Source organism: Sprattus sprattus (assembly GCF_963457725.1).
Source record: "Sprattus sprattus genome assembly, chromosome: 8".
NCBI classification, from domain to species: Eukaryota; Metazoa; Chordata; class Actinopteri; order Clupeiformes; family Clupeidae; genus Sprattus; species Sprattus sprattus.
Window position 1 is genome coordinate 8,668,738 of NC_137927.1, and position 19,401 is coordinate 8,688,138.

General features: G+C 41.4%; 1 protein-coding gene across 1 annotated transcript; it reads left to right on the plus strand.

Annotated features, from left to right (window-relative positions):
- Nucleotides 1-1,707: 1,707 nt before the first annotated feature.
- LOC308369101 (lactadherin-like) lies at nucleotides 1,708-14,015 on the plus strand (the record flags this gene model as incomplete). Its single annotated transcript, XM_080843440.1, has 10 exons — nucleotides 1,708-1,779; nucleotides 3,478-3,603; nucleotides 4,210-4,341; nucleotides 9,422-9,535; nucleotides 9,975-10,156; nucleotides 10,628-10,783; nucleotides 11,238-11,382; nucleotides 11,663-11,865; nucleotides 12,043-12,198; nucleotides 13,872-14,015. Exons 1-10 carry the CDS (start codon nucleotides 1,713-1,715, stop codon nucleotides 14,013-14,015), a joined length of 1,425 nt encoding a protein of 474 aa, XP_080699566.1. The 5' UTR covers nucleotides 1,708-1,712.
- Nucleotides 14,016-19,401: the final 5,386 nt, after the last annotated feature.

Genomic DNA, 19,401 nt, shown 5'->3' on the forward strand with positions numbered 1-19,401 from the left:
GACACTAGCTGTGGTAGCTCACCAGTTACTTTTTATAGACAGCAGTGCTCACCCGCTCACCCACAAGATGCCTACAACTTATAACATGGTTATTGGTTAGTATACAATATTAAGGTTGTGTTGTAAAATGACAGATGTAGTCAATAGCCTACTCTTTTCTTTTTCGTGTCAGACCTACAATATCTCAGAATCTGTTCTTTCCTGTTCTATGTTCTTTCGCCCTAGAAAATGTTGTAGTCATGTCAAAATGTGTAGGGCTATAGGCTATGTCCTTATACTTTTTAGAGATTGATGTATCTTAGCTATATATTATTATTTACACACACACATGTGTCGATGACTGTGCTTTCACATAATAATGCACACGTTAAAGGCACCCAGTGTAACTTTCGAGGCTTAAAAATAAACATTCAATTTCTAGTCTTTTTTACGTAGTAAGTTTCAATAACTCCATACCATTACATACCGACATTCAAGCAGCAAAGATGAGACGTCGTTGTGTGGTGGGAACTGATAGAAAATCGATAACAACAACAATCACCGCCATTTTCTTTATTTTTTGGTAACCTACAATAAATAAAGCAGGTTCCAGTCAATGGAAAAATGGCTTCTCCCCACCGGCGATTGTTGTTGTTTACGATTTTCTATCAGTTCTCACCACACAACGACGTCTCATCTTTGCTCCTTGAATGTCGATATGTAATGGTATGGAGTTATTGAAAATTACTACGTGCAAAAAAGAAATTGAATGTTTATTTTTCATTGAATGTTTACATAAAGTTGCACTGGGTGCCTTTAATGGCTAGGATTTGGTTTAGGGTGGCCTCCTTAGTTGTTTACCTAAGTGTGAAATGATACGGACATCAAATAGAAAATTCAGACATGCGAAGTTAGGAGCAGCCATAAAGTGTGTCATCGTGTGGTGGACGTTTATCGTGACCCAAAAGAGATGAAGTAGCCTAAATGTCCGCACGAGGGCAACAACAACCCATGTAAGAAGCTAAGATAACGCCAACCAGTCAGGGCCCTCAGAAGACGTTATGGCCCAACCGCAGGTGAAATGAATGTGGCCTGATCTACAAAAAGGCCTACAGATGAAAATGATGTGATGTAATTGTCCCGAAATTAGCCTAACTCGTGTTAAGATCTCTTGATGAGGTTAAAATCTCTTGAAGATATGTTGTCCCTTTCATTGTTTGTCTACCTTGTAGATTCAGTTGTGTGGGTTACATTTACTTAGACCTATCTGAAATCTAAAATTGACTTGACTACATTAATAAAGCTAAAGCCCTAAAAGTAAACTCCCCCAAAGGGACCCCCTTTGTAAGTTAAATATTCAGTTGTTTTGCGAACCCGTATGCAGTCTACTTGAAACAGTTAATGCAAGGGATAACAATGGAACCTACTATTATACAAGCAGCAGTGTTTTAATTTAAAGTTAACAGCTAGTTACAGTCCCTCATAAAAAATATGTGGTGCATGCATGTGTGTCTAACGCAGGTTGTGTTTTTCTCCCACACAGTCGTCCGTTATTTGAGAAAACGTCTCAGAGCACAGACTGCGCAGCTCACACGTGTTCCAGTTAATCCGGCCAGGCAGCTTATTTGGTATTCGCCTCTCCTCTCTTGACTCGAAGCCCTTGTGAGAACGAATAACTCCCTCCATCGGAAAATATAACGGTAACTTCGGAGAGGGAAAGAGGCGTTGAAACCATGAAACTCCACAATCTCCGTATTTTTCTGCCTTTCCTTTTGGTCTGCACTGTCTGCATAGTAAGTGGTAAGTCCTTCTTTGTATCTTCAAGAATAATAATAATACATTCAAATGTTTCTTCGTGGATAAGTGATATTCTATGCTGAGGTTTCTCGAAGCTCTTGCTTCAGAGCGAATGAGAGCTCTCTCTCATTGAGTGTTAATGTTTATTTGATGCCTAGGTCCAAGTCATTTGGGTCTTCCATAGATTGACTTTCTGTAGGTTTAGAAATAAGGCCAAAATGTTGACGTTGACTTTGTAGTGTTAAGGCAACAATTTAGTTTTACATGGGTTTGAATAGGTCAGGTTGATATAATTTGGAAATACTTATTATATACTAAGTAACTAGCAATTGGTTAAACAATGGTGTCTATAATTCTTGCCATACCTGCGAGTATGAGCACCTGTCCTTAAAGTGCTAAAAAGAACACACACACACACACACACACACACACACACACACACACACACACACACACACACACACACACACACACACACACACACACACACACACACACACACACATGCTCCACAACACATGGACTTGTCTTGAGCATCACTACTATGACAATCGGACCATGCCAAAGCATTTGGACAATTGTGTGGAATTGTATGTATCTCAGGACTGCAAAAACTTTGATTGTGGAAGCAAATGCACCAGGTTGACAAATTGGTGCTCTATGAAATCAATGGGAATAACAATAAAACATTGGCTAACATAAAACTACAATATCACAGAGTTATGTGACTGAAGAAACATTCTGTACCACTGTCTTGATTGCCTTTAATGCTTTCAAAGAGTCACAGGTTGGGTTATTTAAATATGTCAAATATTCAATATATTTTTGAAAGGCAGGCTTAGTATAAGAACAATGCACTTTTATCAAACTCAAACATATCTATCATATTTTATGATCGCTTCTACTGAGCACAAACTTAGGCATTCTATGAACTAATTTGGATTGAATCCTCACTGCCCTCCCCAACCCTTTGTCTTATAAATACGTCCTCACCACAGCAGTAGGTGGCTTTCACAGTAGAACAATGAGGAATGGAAACATAAGTGTAGTGTATCGCATCATTTATCAACAAGTAGACAGCCTTTTTCTGGGTGAAAGTTCATGCTATGAAAATAACAGCTTACAGGTCATGAATAATGTTTTCCCCAGTGGAAGAATAGATTCCTGTAGTATGTGCAGGACCGGCTTGCTGCTTCCATTCATTTATTCATTCATTCATTCATTCATTCATTCATTCATTCATTCATTCACTCACTCACTCACTCACTCACTCACTCACTCACTCACTCACTCACTCACTCACTCACTCACTCACTCACTCACTCACTCACTCACTCACTCACTCACTCACTCACTCACTCACTCATTCAATCATTCAATCTTTCATTAATTTGCTGTATATTGTTGTTTTGAATCAGCCTGAAATTTGACAGTTGTCAGTGGTCCTTTCAAAAGACATACGTATGTGCATGTTTGTGCATGGTTGAGCTCTCTCTGTATCTTAAAGAGTTATTCCTCCTCAGCATACGTCTGTGGGAAATCTTATTTGGTGTGAAATCCTGGGAAGCATAACAAAAAAAACACTCAGTTTAGTTTGGCTAATACCATCAAGCCCTGAATAACACACTCACACACTTGTTTGTTTGTTTCCCCCTGTTTGTGATGTGATCTTTCCTGATGGTGGTCTGTGTCTCCCCTCAGGAGACTACTGTGAGGTGAACCAGTGCCATAATGGAGCCACCTGTGTGACCGACATCGGAGAGGAACCCTTCCTCTGCATCTGCGCCGACGGCTTCACAGGGAACACCTGCAACGTCACAGAGAATGGTAAATATGCCTCACTCCCATCACATCATGCCATCATAATATAGAGGCTCAGTGAATTAACCACATATACTGTATACGAAATTCCTTGTCTTTAACAACAAATGAAGCATGCAGAACAGTGAGAATGCAACCAATTCAAAGTTATTCTCCAGGTGTGAGGCTGGAGAGTTGATTGCATGATTTTCAGTGACCTTTGGCCAGGCAAGGCTTTTTATGTCTGTGTATATTATGCATGGGATTGCACCTCCCATTTCTTAGGTAGTTGTTTAATTAGGTGAAGTGGGGATGACGCCTAAGCTGATTGCAGTGTCTATGTTTCAGTGTCTTGGCATTAGAGAGAGACAGACAGAGAGTGGGAATGAGAGAGTGAGATGGAGAGATGGAGAGAAAGAGAGAGATAGAGAGAGAGAGCAGCCTGATTTGTCACTGCAAATTGACTTCAAGATGAGATCTAAGGAATTTCGGGAACCCCCACAGGCAATGGTCCTCCCAATCACTGTCCCCTAAATCTTCAAGTACTGACAAGTGTTATTGGCCTAGCGACGGCCTGAGCTAAGCTCAGTAAATCACAGCGGCCCTTTATCACTCACATCTACCCTCCCTCAGGGCCCTGCATTCCCAACCCCTGCCAGAACGACGGGGTGTGTGAGGTGGTCACCAACACCAGGCGCGGGGACGTCTTCAACGAGTACTCCTGCAAATGCCAGCCCGGGTTCGAGGGCCCGCACTGCCAGATCAGTGAGTTGCCGCCTCGCTCTTCCTTTGCATGGAAATGTGTGTGATGGAAATCTGATAATAACCAGAGTTAGATGGAGAATGTATTACAAATCATGCGGAATTGCAAGTGTTATTGTGTAAAGCACGTCATGTGAAATCGAGGAGAACTGGGTTGATTGTTTTTTCTTGTCCTTGAGAATTTAGTGTGCTGGAACAGTGATACTCCCTGTTCTTCTTATCGCTGTCGCTCGGTTAAATAGACACTGCGTGTAAGAGAATTCATCCTATTCTCACAGACTGATTGCTCTTCACTCTGTGTGTTTCTGATCCTTCTGCGGAAGACAAAGGAGATATGTTTTATCAGAGGGTGGTACAATATAATGATGTAATGATAAGGAGAAATGGTATAATGGTGATACAGTGCTGCTATGGAAGAAGTCAGGTATTGGTTCTGTCATTTCCTAGCACTGTGTATTTACTGTGTCTGAGCACTTAGTGCCTTGACTGCCCTAGGGCACTTTGGGTAATAACAACTGGGCTTTCTCAAGCAGTCATCCATGGCCCTCATAGAATCACCAGTTGACCAGTTGATTGTTAAGTCAGACATTTGTATCGACAAACTTGAAAATCTAGTTGGTGTTTGAAGTCTCCAGCAGATGACATTAATGAGATGAGTGTGAGAGCTCAGTGATGAAGCAAAAGAGGTGTTGATTACAGAGCAGATTCAGCCCTGACCCGACCCTCACTGTCTAGAGAGAACCTCGGTAACCTTTATGGTTCTTTCAAAGCGCTATCTGGAAAGAACCTTTGTAACCTTTATTGTTCTTTAGAGCACAAACGTCTGTCTAAAGGGAACCTCAGTAACCTTTATGGTTCTTTGGTGCACAAACTGCTGTTTGCACTCACACACACACACACACACACACACACACAAATGTACACAAATGCACATATACAGTAAACACATAAAACAACCGGCACAAACAATCTGAGGTTCTCTCTAGGCAGCAGTTTGTGTACTGAAGAACTATAAAGGTTACTGAGGTTACACGTGATATGTGTAAATCACACACACAGATTTGCATATTTGTAGAACAGGGACAGAACAGCTAATGCAAATTCAAGAGATTCAGGGGAACTGAGCTTTTTCCAGTCATTAGTAGGTGCAGACTGCAGGAAGGCTGATGTCATAGCTGGCTCTAGCTCTGTGCTGGAGCTTAGAAACACACACACACATGCACGCACACACACACACACACACACACACACATACACACACACACGAGAAAGCGCGCGAGAGAGAGAGACACACACACACACTGGAGACACTCTCAGTTTCTCATGTTTTCCTCAAATAGTGGGAAAGGCTACTGTGAACTAGCATCGCTGTCACTTATGTCACATTAAATTCTTATCATGACAAATGCAACACATAATTTAAACCATTTAAATAATTGTCCCTTAATAAAACTAAAGTTCCATTGTGGGACACAGAATTATTGTTTTGCACAATGGTTCATGAGCGGCAACTCAATGAAAAGGCTTCTACATTAAACCATATAGTGACTGCACACAACATGTGGAATACCACATTTTTCTGGATACTGGTGTGCCAATTGAAGAATCTTCTCATTTTGACACATGCTTCTAAACAATGGAATAAACATCACAATGGAGACAGATCCTTTCCGTTCTAACTGTATGTTTCTGGGCTCATCACTGGCTGGGTTCTAACACACCCCGGATGTGGCTTTGGCACTATCGTACTTCAAAATATATCGCTGTATCATGAGTGTGCCGTTTTAAAAATAGTTTGTATCCATTGTGACCCCTGCATGCATGTCATGGCTTAATGGCACCAACCGGGTCTATTTCGGACAAGAACCAAACCGCATGGGCGGATCACATTGAGGTAATGCCTGGTTTTGACTAATAATAGCTCTCCTGTACAGGGTGGGGTCATGTGCCTTGTAGTGGGGATAAGGATTTGAGCTCTTGTGCGAGTTCACAATTCAGTGTGAAAATGCTGACTTATGTGTTGCTCGTGGCTGTCCTTTGTTCACTGAGTGGCTCTGATGCCCTGGCTGCTCAACTACCCTTTTTTGGTAAATTCATATCCAACTGTGAAGAATGACAAACATCCATGTGCATGTGTACCTGTATTTGTCAGTGTGTTCCTCTCACATCTTAATTTCAACTTCACAGGGACAAGCCCATAAACATACATTCAAAGTGCATCATGAACAGGGGGTTAAATAAATGGTAAATGACACAACATTTTTCAAACTTCTAGTATATGGTTGCCTGTTTTTAAACTGGACACAAGATAACAAGTCAAACCCATGTAGTCTAATTCATTATTATGATGACAAGGTCATTGTTTCCCAGTTTACAGATGATTGCAGACTGATCTGAATTGTGAACCACTGATACATACTTTGAAGAGATGCACCCTTCTTTGGCTTTCCCACATGTATAAAAGCATATTATGGGACTATTTGAAATAACACTTTCAACAGTGAGTCTAAATTAGGGGCATTCCAAAGCATAACCTTTGTACATAATGAAGGGGACAAGGACTGTTTAACAACCTGAATGGAAGTTTAAACGTTGTTTTATAATATTGTTGTGACCAGTAGCCGGCCTATTAAGTTAAAGACTTAAAGAGTTTGAAATTACACAGGATATACTTAAAGCTTTTAGCACACTGAGACCTTTTGGTTCTTTGCATACTCCTTCTTTTCTAGATTTAACAGTGTTTGGGTGGCAAATTATCTATTTTCTTTCCAAACAAATCCAAAATAAGCACCTGTAAATAGGCTGTGTGGGTATGGTTATTAAGTAGCCATTACCCTGTAAATAGGCTGAATCTGTCTGTCTTGCTGTACCTTCCCGATCCTTCCATTTAGTCCTAATCACCACAGAAGATCCGTGCACTAGGCAGTTTAATTCACAGCAGGCACGTTTGGCCCACATTTGAGCCACAGTGTTTACTAGAGGAGTCCCGTGTCTGCAGCTGTTCTCAGGGGCGCATATGTTTGTTTGTTTGAAGGCATAGAGGTTTAACAGCAGTCGCACCAATCCTCTTAGCAGTGGAGAGGGGAGCTGGCAGGAAAACAAGTGATGGAAGCAAGCTCAGGCTCTCCCGATGATCACCTGATGTCTGTCTCAGATTATTACAGGTTATTCTGCTCCTCGGGCACTGTAAGAGCTGTGATAAATACAGGGTGCCAACCCTGGGGCTGTCATAGGCTCTCAGCCATCAGCCCTGACTAACACATACTGTATGTGTCACTCAAAATACCAATTACTGGAAGAGTACTTATTCAACTGTTCTCGGGCTTTCCAGTAAAGTGTTACCATGAGGATGAGCAGCATGCAGTGAGCAGGGATTTGTTTAGTCCTCTACAGATTATCTGTACAGTCACTGATTCCAATTTTAGAAATGTGAAAGAAGGCCTGGCTGCCTTGTGCAGCGTTTGTGTTCAGGCATGAGAAAGGAAGGTCAAGTTTGCCCCTCAGTGGAAACTGTGGAGAACTACAGTTGCTACTTTACAAACAAGGAAACAACACAGTCTGTCAATTCTTTTGCCATTGCGTTTGTGTGTGTGTGTGTGTGTGTGTGTGTGTGTGTGTGTGTTTGCCTGCGTGTGTGTGTGTGTGTGTGCCTGTGTGTGTGTGCTGACTTTGGCCAGTTGTCTAACCCGCAGTGCCATATTGTGTAAGAAACTGCCCAGACTCCATACCCCCACCCCACACCACTTCCCCTCTCTGTGATCCCACCCAGTCCCGTGGGAGTACAGAGGCTCTCATCTGGGCCTCTCTTCTGCACTGCTCCGTCATCACTGCATCTGTCTGGGCACCTCTGTCAGAGAGAGCCACAGAGAGAGGGAGGTGGTGGTTGGGATGGAGAGAGAGAGAGAGAGAGAGAGAGAGAGAGAGAGATGAAAAAAGAGGACTTGTTATTGTGTGTGTGCGTGTGTGTGTGTGTGTGTGTGAGAGAGAGAAAGAGAGAGAGAGAGAGAGAGTTGAATGAAGAAGACTTGTTATTGTGTGTGTGTGTGTGTGTGTGTGTGTGTGAGACAGACAGACAGACAGACAAACAGAAAGACAGACAGACAGACAGAGAGAGAGAGAGAGAGAAAGAGTTGAAAGAAGAGGACTTGTTATTGTGTGTGTCTGCTGGACATCAGTCACCATGTTGATGAGTAGTCTGGTGCTGAAGAAACGGTATAACCCACAATCTGAATCTCTTTGAATAGTGGCACGCAGACTAGCAATGAGAACAGACCATGTGTACAGGGTTTCTAGTCTCTTGATTTTTAGTATAGAATGAGAGTTTAAGAAAACTAATTTAAGTGAATTGTGTGGTTCTTTACAATAATTCATTATAGGCATTGCTGTTTTTGATTGGTCAGATCTGTTAGTGTGTGTGACGTCTTAGATCAACTTTACCCCCAACTTTACCTCAGAAGATTTGGACAGAAATTGTGTACATTGTAACAGATGAACCTAATAGTGTCATAATACAACTTATTATTTTGGCATCGACAGTACGAGCTGATTGGCTGATGCGTAGTCATGCAAGCTGCGTATTGCACTCCTCACCGGTCAATAGGGATCCGTATTGCACTCTGATGACATTTTCAAAATAAGCGAAATCGATCAGTCTGAGTTTTACTATTCAGACAAAAATGAAAACATCAGCAGCCATGTGGAAATTCAGAAGAAGCGAAGATTGAATCACTCAGGTTGTTACTTTACTGTAAATTGATAGCTCAACAAATCAACATGTTTTCTTTTTAGAATTACCATTTATTTTCATTTACAAAATGAAAGGAGCAATAAATGCCATATAATAAATAACCTACTAACCTCGACATCGGTTATGCCGGAAAATGTCAAAATTCAGCTTTGGCGTATCCACCACGCTATCGCTTGGTCGATACATTAAAGCCTCAGTTTGATATTTCCGGCATGACCTGACTCTTGGTTAGTAAGTAGTTAATAATGCAAACCATATTCAACAAAGACCCTCTTAGTTTGAGCATCTCTTGTGTGGTAACAGTCCTAAGTGCTTCATCATGTTTATCTCCTCTAGATGTGAATGACTGTGCTGAGGAGCCCTGTAAGAATGGCGGTTTGTGTAGAGATCTGGATGGAGACTACGCCTGCCTGTGCCACTCTCCATATGTGGGCAAACAGTGCCAAGCCCGTGAGTGACCATATCAGCTCTCTTAACCCTGACCGCACACTGTACTAGCACTAACCTTGTGTGTTGTCACAAGGTCAATTAGATTAAATACAAATATTTTTTTATTGAATTTTTTGGTTTTGATTAATTCATGAATAAATTAATTTATATAGATACTTAAAAGAAAAAATAAATAGAAAAAAAATATAGATACTTAATTCATGAATTCATGTGTTTAAGTCAACATATTCATGCATAGGATTCATTACATAAAGTAGGATTTCTACTTGGTAGTAAAGAATGTAAGTGAAACGTGTGTGTATGTGTGTGTGTGTGTGTGTGTGTGTGTGTGTGTGTGTGTGTGTGTGTGTGTGTGTGTGTGTGTGTGTTTATGTGTCTGTGTATGTGTGTATGTGTGTCTTTGTGCGTTTCTGTCTGTGTATCTGTCTGTCCACCCCAGGTTGTACGTCTCTGCTGGGGATGGAGGGTGGATCCATAGACGAGTCTCAGATCACGTCGTCCTCCGTCAACTCTGGCATCCTGGGCCTGCAGCGCTGGGGTCCGGAGCTCGCCCGCCTCAACAACCAGGGCATCGTCAACGCCTGGTCCTCCGCCCCTCTCGACAAGAACCCCTGGATCGAGGTCAGTGGGTCACTTGGCTGGTAGGGTAAATATACAGACAGGCGGATCTACTTAACTGACAGTGTCAGCTCAGTTTGTGAATTAGGGTAATGCTTGTGTTGCGTTGACTGGCGAAAGGTGTCATGGAAAAGTTGCATGTTAAACTGATCTAAAGCCCTCTGGCCATGTGGTTTCTTCGAATGACTGAGGTTGTTTGTATAGAGCTTAGGTCTATACACTTGTGTTACCGACATGCTCCATACCAGGGGTTTACATATTAGACAGTGATAATGGTGATGATGATGATGATGATGGTTATGATGATGATGATGCTGATGGTTATGATGATGGTGATGATGGTGGTGGTGATAATGATGATGGTGGTGGTGGTAATGATGAACACATATGCTATTTGTTTATACTTCTGTTATATTGAGGTTCCTTGTGTCACCTTGGTGGAAGTGAGGTTAATTTGTGCCACCTTTGTCACAGATTGACCTGCAGAAGAAGATGCGTCTCACTGGCATCATTACCCAGGGGGCTAGTCGCATGGGAACGGCTGAGTATGTCAAGGCCTTCAAGATGACGTACAGCTTTGACGGGAAGACCTACGTCACCTTCAGAACCTTTGGCCAGAAGAGGGACAAGGTGAGAACGACCGTTGCCTGGTAAAGGAGAGCGCTTGGAAACCCAAGGATTGGTTTGCACTGAGCAAACACACACAACAGAACAAATGGCTGTTGTATGTGAACAACACCATATAAATCAGATATCAGATCCCAATATGCCTGTGAGTGTACCATTTTCTGCATTTCTCTCGAAAAAAAATCCCTTTTTGGTTATCAGAGTTCAATGCTCTACATCGATCCCACTTACTGCTTGGTAAACTATGACACAGTTGGGAAACAGACCAGAGGTGCTTTTCCTGAAAGTGTCATTTAAAAACTACCATCGATCGTCTTGAACACGATCTCTCTTCGTTCCCACGGTTACGATGCTTTTGGGAAACGTAGGCCAGAGTGTTTTGTGCGGAGCTCTTCTGTCCTGTCTCCTCTGTCATTACACACAACGCTGTAATCAGGGCTCCCTCCTGTGTTCCCAGGTGTTTGTGGGTAACGTGGATAATGACGGAACCAAGACCAACATGTTCGACCCCCCCATCGTGGCTCAGTACATTCGTGTTGTACCCTTGATCTGTCGCAAGGCCTGCACTCTGCGTTTGGAGCTGATTGGCTGTGAGCTCAATGGTAATGACAGCATAATGTCTCTATGGACATCATTAGGCAGTTCACCCTTTACCACTGAAATACTATGACTGCGTAGAAGACTACACAGAGACTGTGACTTTATTCATTATTGTTCTTGATGATAATATTTGCTGACAAACTTGTATATCAAAACACTGTATGGATCCCTAGTATCATCTGTATCAAAATTGTAATTTTCGGTCTACTTTCGTTTAACCCCTATGTGAAATGCAAGCATTGGTGATACAGAGTGAGAGAGTATTTCTGTGTTGTCCTCCAGTGTACTCCAATACAGCCGGATGCTCAAATCCCCTTGGCATGAAGTCCCGTCTCATCTCTGACGAGAAGCTGTCGGCCTCAAGTGCTTTCCGCACCTGGGGGCTGGACGCCTTCAGCTGGCTGCCCCTATACGCCCGTCTGGACAAACAGGGCAAGACCAACGCCTGGTCTGCAGCCAGCAACAATCGCTCAGAGTGGCTTCAGGTGAGCACACAATGACCCTGCGCACAGCAGCTTTGAGATCTCCTTAAAGTAGCCCTGTTTCAGAAGATGTTTTTGTTTTTTATCTTTTTCTTGTTGCCTTGAGGCAATCTTGCTGGATTGAGTGACGTATCAGTGTGCGGAGACGGTAATGAACACCATGTGTCCTCTGAACTCCAGGTGGACCTGGACAGCCCAAAGCGCGTCACAGGCATCATCACTCAGGGGGCAAAGGACTTTGGGGTCGTCCAGTTTGTCTCTGCCTTCAAAGTTGCATACAGTGATGACGGCTTCTTTTGGCAGTTGCTGAAGGATCCCACCACCGGGACAGACAAGGTCAGTCCACCAAGACATGGCAGCCTAGTTCTTAGACCTGTTGACACATCTCCTCTCTAACTCATAACCGCTAAAGACAAGCTTCTTTCCCTTTGACAAGGTGTTATTAATGCAAACTTTATGCCGCCTCTAACTCATAACAACTAAAGACAAGCTTCTTTTTCATTGGCAATGTGTTATTAATGCAAACTCTGTTGTCACGTCCATAATTTCTAGGCAGTTTTATCTCTCTAAGGCAGGGGTCTCAAACTCAAATTACCCTGGTGCCGATGAGCGTCCAGTCTGGTCGTTGGGGTGCCAGATTTTTACGGTTAACGTTGGGGTGGCCCATTTAAATCAATGGAACTTTTCTATTCTTTTTTTTTTTTTAAATCAATTGAACTTTGCGGGCCGGATAAAATTGCTTTGGAACTGGAATTGGCCCGCAGGCCTGAGTTTGAGACCCCTGCTCTAAGGTTCTACATGTGTTTTCAGTAGTTTATAAAAAATTCAACTGAATTTAAATGCCAGTGTTTGATTTTATGACACGAAAGATAGTAATATATCAACTGAAACAAAACTGATTTGCACAGTTTACTCAGATGTGGTAACTTAAAGTGATGGAGACTTATCTGGGTTTTCAATGTAGACATACATGTTGCTGAAACCATAGTTAACAGGGACAAGAGTTGACAACACCTTGTTTGCGGGGAAATTCTATCCTCAGTGTATACAGCATCCATTTCTTCTTTCACAAGGGTTCACATATGGCCTCTCTGTTGTTTTGTGGATGTGGTGTGTGGTATTTGAAAGGGATGCCTGTCTCGATTTTGCTGTTGTGTTTACGTGACGGCAAGTGAGTGGTTTCTTTGAATTCATTGCACTGATTTTGAAGGGTGTGAAAGAAAAGCTGTTGACTTCAGCTTGTGTTACTGCTGTTTTGTCAGCCTCTTTCATAGTGTAGTAGTTGGTTTCACCCAGTAAGCTGTTTTGTTCACCTAGCTTAACCTGTAATCTTGGCCAGTCTTGGCACATTCACTCACAACTAATTTAGCTGAGTACTGCACATCAATCTCAACAAATCTAAATTTGTAAGATGCTATTTATTGTTTTGGGACAACAGCAAATCCAGAGGAACTGGGGATCGAGGCAAAACTGAAGAAGAGCTTAACATTATAATTATGATAATAAACAATGGCAACTCCAGCAAGATGACAATATTGTCTATTTGGCACTCAAAGCCAAAAAATAACTACCTAGGGAGGAATGTACCATCAACGCATTTGTCATGGTTTCTGCTGATTTGTTTTCATCCCAGGCAAGCCACAGGCACTTTCTAAAATACAGTTTTGTGGGAAAACTGCTTTTGTGCCAGTGTCCCTGTGTCCTCATACGGTTCCGAAAGGATCTGGCCGAATCTGGCATCAGAAATGACAGGCTGCCTGGAAAGGGACACGCTGACTTCCTAGTGTGGGCTGTTATGCTTGTGCAGCCGGGAATGTTCTAGAATAATCCACAGTTCTAGGATTTAACTGGCCTCTCAGAATAAGGATGAAAACTATGAACTAGTATAAATACAATTTATATAAAATATACATTTATTTCATAACCTTTGAGACCAGGACAAAACTGATTAACCCAGCCTTAAAATTTAGGGTGATTTTTCATTGATTCATTTTATTCTGCTGCCACAGATATTCCAAGGCAACATCGACAACAACACGCATAAGAAGAACATGTTCGACCCTCCATTTTACGCCCGCTTCGTGCGCTTTCTGCCCTGGGAGTGGAACGAGCGCATCACCGCTCGCATGGAGCTGCTGGGCTGTGACGAGTAGAGGCCTTCCTTCTGCTCCCCCCAGCGCTCCCTGAACTCACACCAGGCTGGATTCACGCACAGACTACATTGAGAGTGTGCCCTTCACAACCAGTTCCATACGGCCTCCTGTAAGATCCTCTCAGCAGCTTGTTAGGTTGGTCCTGATGAGGAACAAATGATGATAGATAATGTCGGAATTATGCTTTGCTTTAATTGTGAGGGGTCAAGCATGTACAGACTTTTAAAGTGCTCCCCTGGCTCTGTAATGACTTACAACAGGTTTAGCGTTTGTCTGATTTCTACATGAATGCTATCTTTTTAGGCTGACACATGAAGACAAATCTGCACTGACAAAACAAGTTTCAGTGTGAAGCCAGCCTTAGCAGGGAGCTCCCTTCGAGCAATTTCACAGCATAATTAACTGTCGAAGCTCCATATCTCCTAGACTTAACTAACCTATCTATTGCTTACTGCACTGCTCTCAGTAATGAGATCCACTGGATGCTCCTTCCTTATTGACATTAGCTTTGCATTAAGATAATAGGCTGTGTTTAATAGGCTTTTTGTCAGTTTTCCTTATTCACATTGATCTTGACCTAAAATTGTACAAAAATGTGTTACGCCTTTTTTTCTGTCATAAAGTTGTCATTTTTGTTATTTAGTGGTATTAAGTTGTGGATTCTTGAGCTTGTAACAGTAACTTGATGTATAATAAATTATGGACCATTTTGATTGACTTCAAGGTTTACAGTAATAAGGGGTCATTGTAATTGTAAGGATGGTTAGACCTTCCTGCTCTGTGTTAAGGCACCTCTATAAGGTTCACTAGAAGAAATGACTGAGGTGTTGGTAGTATGACAGGTGAGTTCACTGACCACTGGACTGGAAGTATTATTCCTACTCCTGACCAATACTTGTGCGGACTGGACTCAAAGTTACCTTGCAGATTTACATGACCACTAATCTCCACAAATATGAGTTTTCCAATGTAGTATTTTGGTCAGAAATATTTGAAAGGGACTATTTCTGTCTGTTTTTCTGCAGTTCCATTTGTCCTTACTACTTACGTTGGCATGACATTTGACCTGGTTCTTCACACCATGCACTATATTAAACATCTACAATGACAGAGATTTGAGATTATGTACTGAGGAAATGAATCAACTTAATTAGCCAGGTCAGGTGGTCATTACACATCAATAAAAATGTAACGTGGATATCAGGCATCAGACAGAACTGTCGTCGGGATCCTACTCTTATTCTGTAGAATGGCGTACTAGACGCAGGACCTTAGGCTAGTTCAGGTAACTTCAGGACAATAGATAAGCACGAGAGCCACTCCTTTTCAAACTAGTTTTGGGTAAGATCAAGCAAGCCTAATCTGTGCTTTATGTGATATAAGTTCAAGCAGTATTGAAATTGAAATTTCAGCAGCATTTTTATCTTATATCAAGATGAGCCAAGTTTCAAGACTTCAACATCACCAATAGCCACTTAGGTATCAGAATGGTCGAGGTGCATTGTTATGCATACATCTTGCTGCTGGGGTTGTGCTTGTACAAGCGTGCCAGAGACAAGAATGAAGTGTCATTTACTAGAACAATCCTAACAGCTAACAAGGGAGTGCCATGCAGTTAGCTTCATCAGACGAGGATGAGACACATTTTGACTGAATTTGAGTCAACTCTGACATACAAACCTGTCAAAATCTGATGATAGGAGACTATGCAATATGAGGCTCATGTCACATGACTATGTCTATGCTAATGTTGACTGTTGTCTGGTTGGGTACAACAGCAGAGATATTTCAGCGACTTGGAGACAGTTCTTTGCTTTGTAGCATCTGCTTTAGCAGAGATGTGTTAATGTTTCATTCTAGAATATTCAACAGCTGTAGCACTTAAAAGACAAGAGCAATCCGAGATTTCTGACCTCCAGCAAGGAGGTACACAAATCCGGATCCATAATCCAGATCCGGATCATCCTGAAATTTTAATGGGGATGTCCCAGGACCAAGATCCACCTCTTGTGAAAATTTCAGAAAGATCCGCCCAGTAGTTTCTGAGAAATCTTGTCCACAGACAGACAAACGGACAAATAAATTAACGGACCCGATCGCATAACCTCCTTGCTGGAGGTAATAATGATTGTACTAATACAGTGCAAATAGTTTGACATTGTTCATGTAAAAACATTTTTTATTTTGTTTTAAAGTTATAAGTCTAACGAAGATCTAAAATAAAGACTGTTTATTTGAGCAGTTACGATAATATTATTATTATTGTTATCTCATTGACTACATAAGACTGCTTTGCTAGAATAACTTGGCAGATATGTTAAATGCGTAATGTGAATGTTTTTTACAGTACCACATGAGAGTAATTTGCAGATGGGTGGGATACCAAAACTCGCCATCGATGGAGTGAGAAGGCGATCAACCAAAACATGACAGTAATACTTACTGAAGTGGTCAAGGCCATAAGAAACACACAAGACATATATACTGTGTTTTTAACAATACAAATAGATTACAAAAGTATTTGGAAAATGCAAATATTTAAATACATGAAATATCTACACATGTGTTGTCACAGCAGATATAATCTTCTGAAATCACAAGCAAGGATCATTTGACACTTTTAAATGGCAGGTAGGCTATACATAGCCAGTGCTTATTTCCTATTTATTTCATTATTTTTATTAACACACCAAATGTTTATTTAAGAAGCAAACATTTTAAATGACAGCACACTTAAAGACTCAGAAACTTCAACCTTCAGCCCCTGCAATTTGACCTATGTGTCAGGGTCACTTAACCTACTGATGAGGTCAACTGTGTTTAAAGGTCATAACGCTGGGGACAGAGCAGATATTTGGCTCTATTACCCCAAATTCTAAATATTCATACCTCAGTGGCATTTATTGATGTACACAGAGATATATCTCTTTTCCGACACACATAGTTGAACACAATAAAATGTCAACCACAGCATTATGAGGTTGTTTTAAACTATTAAGATTGATGAGCAGTCAGAGTGACACTGCTCCAACTTGTCTCGTACTTCCCCATAATATTTCAATATCATACCCTTTCTGACTAAACCAACCAAACCATTACCTAGTCACAACCCACTGTGCTCCTCTCTCTAAATGTGCCACCCTATTAAACTCTGGTCTGCCAAAGAATTTTCTATGTGGGTCAAACCGCACACCGCTCTCGGTCTGGATCCTTCTCTGTCCCTCTTGCATGCGAGTTCACAGCCAGACGTCTGCAACACTCAATCTCCTATGGCCTGCTATTTAGTACACAAATTATACCCTCTGTCAGCTGCCTTGCTATTCACATAGGCTCGGTATTTCTGCCCTGGAGCCAACGCTTTCATCTCCACCCCCACACTGAATACATGGGCAGTTCACTTCAAACATCCATAATGCTGCTGTCCATCAATAGAAAAGGATGATGCACAGAGGAATAGAGAGAGAGAGAGACAGAGAGCGAGAGAGAGAGAGAGAGAGAAGTGTTCAGGTTCCAACAACATAAACAGCTGAGAAAGACACGGGAAAAGAAAGAGAAAAGGAGGGAGGTGGGTGTTGAGGTTTTAGCAACAGCTGGAGAGAAGGTTCCTCTCTCAGTTGTGGGAACACACACACACACACACACTATCTCCTTTTCCATCTGGGATGAGATCAGAGGGGCTTTCGTAAATGGCCACACAATGGTTGTTTCCTTACAAACGTGCGCGCACACACACACACACACACACACACACACACACAGACACAGGGTGCAAGTCAGTATGAGATCATATGTTTTGGATAGCAGAGCACGCCACTGCTGTGATCACACGTTTTCAATGAAGACAGGCCAGTGTGTTACATCTAGGGCAGTGAATTCCCACTTCAATAGAGGTTTTTTACAGAATAAAGAGCCCCATCTGATATCCCAGTCACTGTTGTGACAGACAGACAGGTAAAGTACTCAGGAAATCTGATATGTGCACAGCAACTGTAGATCATCAGAATTAGCACTGCATTTATTAATGAAGACCACTTTCTGTGTTGTATAATTAATGATGCACTTTAGTACTAAAAATAATAAATAAATAGCTTGTTAATTTGAGCTGGTTATATTAGCAGGATCAACGCAATTTAGGTAGTTGTTGCCAATGCTTTAAAATAATTGTTTTCCCAACGGAATGTTTCACTTTGTCTCTTTAACAACAGGCGTTCACCCAAACCACAGCGGGAAAGCTTCGTTGTGGTTACGTCACGTCCACTTTCTATCAATATGAACAACTCACCCACGAGTTTACATCTGCTCTGAATCTGGGATTAAAACAAACGGGGGACCTAGATTTCCAGACTTGAAGACTTTGGTGAGTAATATATTGGAGGATGTTAGGATAAACACTTAATTTCTGAATTTATTTGTAGGCTACCTTTCTTACCTGTGTTTTATGGGGAGGTTTAAATGACACTTGTGCCATGTGTAGACAAGCCTATGGGATAATGTTTTTGATACGAGATAGTGATACATTTTTTTTAAATCATTCACCATGGAAGTGATTGTGTTTTATAATTTAATAGCATACAATTGCATCTGCAATAACAAGAGGAATAAGGGTATTCATTCAATACAGGGAAATGTTTTCAGCATATTTTCTGAAAGTGACTATTCATCATTAATGTTCAGCACGGATACGACCATTTAAAGCCACTAAATTATCAGTCTTATGTCACTGAGGATTTGATTAATCTACTTTTTGGCACTATGTAGCCTAGACGCAACAAACTTTACTGATTGGTACCGTTAAAATCAGTTTTGTGACAAATATAGAGTTGTAGGTCAATATAATGTCACATGTTGGTTTAGCTAGTCTATATCTATCTGTTGACATTATTGTAAGCATTGGGCTGCGTTTTAATTTAAATCTAAGCATTTTGGAAAGACTAACCTCAGTTTAATAATGGCTAGGCTATTGAATGACATGATAATAGCCGAAGCAGCCGAGCACAAAGCCTCTGTTGTGAAGTTTTGAGTTGCCCTAATGCACGAAGGAGTAGCCTAGAATCATTAGGTAACGAGTGTTGTCACAGACAAGTGTTTTTGTGTAACGAAACCTTCTTGCTATTAGCCTACCTATTTTTGTGAACTCATCAGGTATGGTTGCCCATTACCAACAGTGGGCAACCTTCGTAAAGCTTAAGTTTGTATTAGGCTATTATTTTACAAGTAGGCCTATGTTGTAGGCTACGCATATGAATATTACGTATATGAATATATTTACAGTGGGCAACATTTGTAAAGCTTTAATAGTTTGTATTAGTCTATTATTTTACAAGTAGGTCTATGCTGTAGTCTATATGAATATTACGTAGGTTATATGAATATATATATATATATT